The sequence below is a fragment of the Crassostrea angulata genome, chromosome 3 (genome assembly GCF_025612915.1).
Source record: "Crassostrea angulata isolate pt1a10 chromosome 3, ASM2561291v2, whole genome shotgun sequence".
In the NCBI taxonomy this organism is placed as follows: domain Eukaryota; kingdom Metazoa; phylum Mollusca; class Bivalvia; order Ostreida; family Ostreidae; genus Magallana; species Magallana angulata.
Genome location: NC_069113.1, coordinates 47,650,775 through 47,658,158, shown reverse-complemented (window position 1 = coordinate 47,658,158; position 7,384 = coordinate 47,650,775). Strand labels below are relative to the sequence as shown.

General features: G+C 33.9%; 1 protein-coding gene across 7 annotated transcripts in view; it reads right to left on the bottom strand.

The window, feature by feature from the left end:
- Nucleotides 1-1,799: 1,799 nt before the first annotated feature.
- Nucleotides 1,800-7,384, bottom strand: part of LOC128175645 (ras-specific guanine nucleotide-releasing factor 2-like) — a 56,978-nt gene continuing 51,393 nt past the window's right edge. For all 7 annotated transcript variants that reach the window (XM_052841431.1, XM_052841430.1, XM_052841433.1 and 4 more), the window contains 8 exons: nucleotides 7,217-7,309; nucleotides 6,050-6,139; nucleotides 5,483-5,580; nucleotides 4,986-5,268; nucleotides 4,627-4,706; nucleotides 4,381-4,498; nucleotides 3,955-4,023; nucleotides 1,800-3,701 (listed from right to left, as the gene is read on the bottom strand). In XM_052841431.1, the coding sequence (XP_052697391.1) occupies nucleotides 3,582-3,701; nucleotides 3,955-4,023; nucleotides 4,381-4,498; nucleotides 4,627-4,706; nucleotides 4,986-5,268; nucleotides 5,483-5,580; nucleotides 6,050-6,139; nucleotides 7,217-7,309 (951 nt within the window). In that variant the 3' untranslated portion in view covers nucleotides 1,800-3,581. The remainder of the gene's footprint in view (nucleotides 3,702-3,954; nucleotides 4,024-4,380; nucleotides 4,499-4,626; nucleotides 4,707-4,985; nucleotides 5,269-5,482; nucleotides 5,581-6,049; nucleotides 6,140-7,216; nucleotides 7,310-7,384) is intronic.

Here is a 7,384-nt window from a genome sequence, read left to right as displayed (position 1 = left end):
TGCGCAACACGTGATATTTTCCTACGCCAAAATTACGCCAAAAATATAGTCCTTGTTTCATTCTAAACATTGATTACATTTTTCTATGCCAAGTTGTATGATAGTAAAAAAGAAAGAAAAATATACTATTTTAATTTCCTTTTATCTTGATTTAATGAACAATCAATCAAATTTACATTTGACAAGTCGAAAACCAGAAAAGACTCCTTCCTTAACAAGTTACCGGTTTGCTTCCGCGACTAAAAATATAGTGCCAGAAACTAGGTAGAGCAAAATCTATTTTTAAAGTTCTAGTAGATATGATTCTATAATTATTTTACATACCAAACTGGTTTTGTAAGTTTGGACCTTTTATTTAATCTTACAAATAATAAACATTTTCAAAACGCGCGATGACGTTTTTATTTGTGATGATGCGCCAAAATGTTTTCATAGAAAATTGAACGTCGTAGATTTTGAATGCAACCATAAGGAAAAAATTTTTATCAGTTTTTTTAATCATTTCAAACTTCTTCTGATGCAAGAAATAAATACTAACATCCTACCGAAAGTAAAAGGTTAAAATCTCGTTTTGAATATTTTGAAATAATTTCCCTGAATGGAATGTGGTAAATACAATTGTTATTCTACATGTACATTACTAATATCAGTAATATTTAGCTACAAATATGTTAAAGTACTAATTATACTGACGATGTTCTAAGTGAAATAGGATAAATATGTAGGATGGAAATGCTGTGATATAAATGACAAAATCATTTGATGGAATGGTTACGCCATCCATAACAAAGAATGCATTTCCAGACTCAGATGCAGAATTTGTTCCAGGGGTGTGGAGGCGGTTGATGGCCTCGGCGTGGTTATAAGAAGATTTTCTAGAAAGAATGAATTCCAGATGACCGAAAATTACCTTTCAGTTATGTGAAGATAGCGATTTTCATATTGTGCAGTGCAAATTGTCTCAATCTACGTGTCTGCTCTGATTTGTGGTTACAAGGAACATGCCTTGCGTACCGAATTAAATGAGAGACAAAAATTCCATACGCAGGTGATGAAGGTATATTGCTACATAAGGAAGGAACGTTGACTATAGAAAAATTGAAGTCATCAGGATAATTTATCATAAAGTTTTGTTGTTACGTTACCATTAACGCCCCTTTCCAGTGAAATATCCAAATATGAAACAAATGACGCAGACTCAGTGGTATCTTTTATCTCAAGTTCACTGGGATATAGAACCGTTTTAACAAGAGCTTGGACTTTCGGTGGGATGTTATTATCTAATTTGCTCATCAAAACAAGCTGTCAAACATTGACCTCCTTTCTTCTAATTCGTTAATTACTTCATTAATATTCATAGACTGTCAAAACCGTTGTTCTGGTGTGTGAAACTGACGCTGTTTCAGCAAAATATATACATCCCTGGATGAAGTCGGACGAGTTTCATTGCGTTCAATGTATGCATATATATTAGCCAATGGCTGGACAGTTAACCATGTGTAGACTCCGCCTTTATCAAATCGAACTTTATCAGGTACTGCCCAAAGTCTAAACTCTTGTTGAAACGGTTCTATCAAGTCGAGTAAGTATCAGTCAGGCGTGTTATAGAAAGTTGAACCTCATAAATTTCAAATGCAAACACAAGGGGAAATAAACACCGAGTATATATTTGGGTTGTGTTGCAGTGGGCGTTGGCATGTTCCAGTTTCTGTTCAATGACTTTTAATTAATATTATCTATGGCATGGTTGGTATGCAACTAAATAAGGCGAAAAAATATGATAAACTACAGAAAACGGATTTGTAAAGAAAGATTTTAATAGAATTAAATATATATAGTAACAGTTGACAGGGAAGATATATAAACAGTGTCATGTCAGATAAAAACAGTACATTCATTCAACTAATAATAATATAGGCTGCTTCCGGAAGGGCTAGAGAAAAAGCACAACAATAATAAGTCTGAAAAAGTGTGTACACTGCTTTGGGGAATGGAATTGCTTGGACCACCAATTTAAACGATTTTGTCTTAGAAAACATGGATTAAACAACCATATAAATATATACATGTAATTTTTTGTCTAAAGTTTTTAAAACTCTGAATTTTCTCTCCCATCCATAACCAGAGGAGATTGTTCTTTACCCAACATACTGGTACTTAAAATTGATTCCAATTTTGCTTTTTACAGTAATATCATATTATAATAATGCTCCAAAAGTGTTCTTTACCACTTAATACACTTGTTATAAAAATTTGTTGCTGACATAACATTTGTGTTTATCATTGATAACAATTTCATGGGGTTAAAGCATTTCTTATTTGCAGGTCAAATGTTGTGTTTGGTTTAAGTTGGTGTGTAATTAAAATAAAATTTGTTAGCTTTGTATCACATTGATTCAGTCTTTGTGGTTCTTAGATATATTTGAGAGCAAACTCTTTGTGTATATACATAATTCAGCTCTTTGGTTTTCATACTTAAAAAGTTTTGCATCGGTTTAGTAAAATGCAGATAGCTAATCAGCCCAGATCTGGAATGACCCAATAAAGTTTTGGGGTATGGTGATCATAATACTGGAATGTAATTTTCAATGGAGAAAATATTTAAAGAGCATTGCCAAACTTTTCTTTCAAACCAATTACCAAAGACACCAATTACAATTTGTTATCTTAGTTAAGATTTAGTTAGTGCATCCAAAACTGAAAGGAAATAGCATATAAAATTTTCCAATACAAGTTATCTACTACAAATATTATAAATGTTAGAAAACGTGACACACAACATAAACACCACTCAGGGTCAAATGTGCTCCAATCTCAGACAGCCTTACAAACCAAAATCAAACAATTCAAATCCAGAAATTGAATAACTTTGTCTAAGTCTAAAGCAAGTGTTAATCTTCACAAATGCAGTGTCAAAACTGTAAAAGAAATATAACAAGTATATAATAAATAGAATATCAAGTGAGACTATATGGACATGACAACAACTGGTTAACTACAGCTGAAAACAGACAAGAGACGCCACAAATTGCCTCATCACCATGGCACGAACATCAAATCGAATGAGATCACTGTTGACATACACAACAACCTGGACTCGCTTTGCTCACAGAGATTGCAGAAAAAAATCACTCAGCTATCCTTTTGTCTTTTCATCTTGTGTGATAAAATGTGTCTCCATGGTGATTCCTAAAAAATCTGATTGATCACAGTTGATGGTGTGTCATTTTGGGGTATAAATAAAAAGAATTATCCAAGATCATTGAGTTTTCTGGTTAATTTGGTACTTCAGACAAAGTTGGAAAGTCACCGGTTTTTACCAACAGAAGATGCCATACGCAATGCTTGGATGTGAAGCACATCTTAAAATCAATCAAAATGCAATCTGAAAAGCCTTTTAAAACACCTTAAATTCACAACAGCTACATCCTATCTTCGATGTTTCTCCACTATGCATGGAATGCCTTGACAACCACAGAAGAAAGAGTCTGGAATGGGTCGTTGAAAGGGAATCCTGATCCCCCGTAAAAGCCCTTTGCTGATTGGCTTTTTCCAATGGAAGTCCCAGTGATATTGTTCCGTCAGGACGGATTGATTGAGACGTTGGACAAACGAGACTGCTTGGGTTCGATCTCCAGGGAAGCCCGGTATGTTTGGTCGTCGTCAAGGAGACGATTAGCGTCCAGCAGGTAATTGGTCACCTGGTGCAAAATAGAAAATAATCATATGACTTTTTTTGAATGACACTTTAATTTGTAAAATTCTATATTTTTGTTACTTTCTACGTTCAAATAACAGTATTTTTACGACATAACAAGAGAAATATTACAAAAAAAAAATGATATGATTATACATGAATCATATACTTGTTTTATGCATTACATTCATCTAAGTTTTGGCAAAAAACAAATTCATGATTTTTTTTCAAATTTGGAAAAAAAATGTCCTCCTTACTCTTGGAATGTGTTCTATCTTATAAGGTGTCTGTTGGAAAAGCCGAATCTCTCTAATCACATGTGCTATCTGCAGTAGAATACAGGTACATAATAACATTGATATCAAAAACCCATATCTATATTTTGGATTTTATAATAATTTTTTAATGCAAAGTATTTGGTATAAAGGGTATTTATTCTTACAATCGTCATTTCAAAAACAATTTTACTGCCAAAAGGTAAATACAATAACTGATGATACCATTTTCTGTATAATGTTAAATAATCCAAACTATTAACACTATTCTGAAAGTGGCATTTTTTATTGACAATTTGAAAATTAGAATAAAAATTAAGTTTATTCTTTATTCATCCAAAAAAGGGGGCAGCTGGCAATAGCTTTGGAATATTATCCTTCACTATTGAAATATCTTTGTTTTCATACCGTTCTCATTTTGGAGAAATTAACGAGCCCTTCATCTGTGTTTCCAGGTATGCCCTCCTCAATAATTGACAGGTCTGTCAAGTACATCCCAAGGTAGGGAATGCAGGGAGGGTCACATCTACAGGATCAATGTACAACATGTTGTTATTCTTTGAGTTTGTATACATTTTGTAGAAAAAATATGTCCACGGAAAAAAAAATAATTTGGTGCCTTGACCAGGATAATATTTTTTCAAAGTGTCTTACCTGTGCAGAGCATCTCTCATGTTCTTAAATCTTCCATTGGAAGACACTAAATCTTGAAGCTTTTCTATTGTCTGCTTAGTCTAAAAAAAACAACAACCGTTTTACGTCACATTTGTTGAAATACATATTTTTTAAATAATAATTAGATTAAAAAAATATTGATAATATCTGTTATTATATATTAGATATTTTTAAAGTATTTGTGTACTCTTAGTAAAAATATGTACCAGCATATTTAGTATTTACAAGATTTTAATTATAAAACTGCAAGAGGAAAGTTGCATATTTTGTTGCAAATTACAACACTAGATAATTGTTTTTATTCATCCAACTAAAAGTGACAGTTATTTTGAACTTACTGATTTTGGAACTTTTTCCCAGGTCTTCTTCATTCGATACACAGAGCTGTTGACAAACGCTGCACAGATTTGCAGGACGCCATTGTAGTTGTTCATGCACCGACAAATGTCTGCAATCGCTGCCCACTTCTCAATACAGGCCACCCTCTCCTGAAGCACAGTGCGAGTTACTACCTCCGAGACAACCAATCGGCTGACTTCATTAAATCGCTTGCTGACCAGCAGTACATGGGGAGCTTTTGTTGACTTTTCTGACTTCATCCAGGTCTGACCAAGTAACTCCCTGAAACAAAAACGTTCTTACACTGTTTCTAAACTTCTATGCCAAGTATTATTTATCTACATTATGTATTAAAGAAAATGGCGATATGCAACTTATAACCAGTGCACTTCACAGTACTTATGAAAATATTAAACTTGACTTTGTTGAGTTTTGTTTTGTTATAAAAAAAAAAAATTAGAGAGAAGGATATAGGAAGGAAAGTATTATATCTTACTCGCTGCGAATGCTTATGAAGATCTTGTGATCAAGAAAGGTTAACTGCTCAGCTATGTCCATTGCTGACAGGGTGTCAAAGTTTTCTTTTGTAGAAATCTGTTCCAAACAAAGAGAGTTAAACATAAACAAACTATACAACAAATTTTAACACACCAAGCTCCCTCCCATTGTTGTCAATCAGCTTGCAGTGTTTTAAGTCATGAGTATACGGGTCCTCCACACCTTATGACTAATGCTTTTAATGACAGTACACCGAAACATGAATATCCCAATTTCAAATACAGCAAGGACTCTTGTTTTAGAATTGTATTGCACAATATTTTTTGAAAATTATGCCCCACCTATATTTCCCTTTTTTTCCTGTCATTTTAAAGGCATACACATGCTACTTTATATACCTTTAATAAATTATTAGTTGATGCTAGTTTGAGAAACTTTACCCAAAGGTGTGGAGAACCATTTTGTCTGGCTCACTTTTTCCATATTCATACATAATAACAGTCCAAATTCTCTTTAAATCTTCAGGAACCCCCAACCATGCACACACTTAAGTATCGGAACTGACCTCTGGTGGCTGCAGTAACTTCTCCAGGTCCACTTTGTTCTTCTGTTCAGCAGAGTCTTTAGCTATTGTTCTCAGCAACGATAGGGCCACCTGTTGGAACGAAAAGGCAAAAATTCAGGATCCAATGATCACTGTTGGGACTTCTACTGTCTACATTCATTCATATTGCATAAAAAATTCTCATTCCTTATGCATGAAGTGACCAATTCGTGAAACTCAAAATTTATAAAACTTGCTATGTCATATGTGGCACTGTTAAAGCTGACATGAATTCAAAAATATGCATTAATTCCCTTTTATCTCCGACTACATGTACCACCATATTAGTTGTCGATTTCTATTGTTTTGCTCATCGCTACACACCCTCTATATTCATGCTTCCTTTCATTCAGGTATTTCATACACCCGAAATGTTACCTTGGACGAAAAGACGTGTAAAAACGTGTTTTGAACAAAAATAATATGACAACCACTGCACTGGCAAGAAATATCAAATGAAGGACAAAACAAGACAGACCGAAATCTAAGCACATATACTTCAAAAATCCTCAATAATTGTAGACCGTTTTCCTGTGTATGTTATAACACTGCACATGCGCAACCACACACTGTGGCAGATCAAGCAATGTCAATGATCGCACAGATTTTAGAAACGTAGTGTTTTTGTAAAAATTGATGGAAACGATGTTACGATGTTACTTTCTTGGATTTACCATGATTTAGCTACTGTGTTGGATGTAGTGCTGCAGGGGTTTTTAAAAAGATGCAGACCTTATGAACTCTGTATGAACGACACACGTGTTTGTTAATGTGCATGTGAAGAAAGGCAGCACTATCTTTGTAAAATAAAACGGATACCTTGGAAATTCTTTCAAAGAATAAATGTATTTTGTATTTTATTGATTGTTGTTTCCTTTATTCTTTATTAAAAACATTTTACTACGGTGTGTAGTTCATGCATTTTAAAGTGTGTAGAACCTGAATGCTCTGATCGGTAAGCAACCGACCGTTACTTTCTCGACCGGTATATATACCCCAGTTGCAGTACTAAGAGGAGCCTACATCTATAATTTTGCATATTATATATAAGAAACAGGAATGGACTGGTTTGGACAAGATATATTCAAAACATTTTGCAGCACTCCAAAAAAGTTGGATTAAAAGTACCTTGTGTTCTGCTGGGTTCAGCATTGTGTTGCAGGCCATCTCCTGAAGCATGTCGACCACTGCTGCTTTAAGTTCCTTGTCACACTCAAAGTCCTATCAAACAGAACATTAAAGTTCATTATATTACAGAGTATAGGATAAGACTAAATAGTTTTTAATCTCAAATGA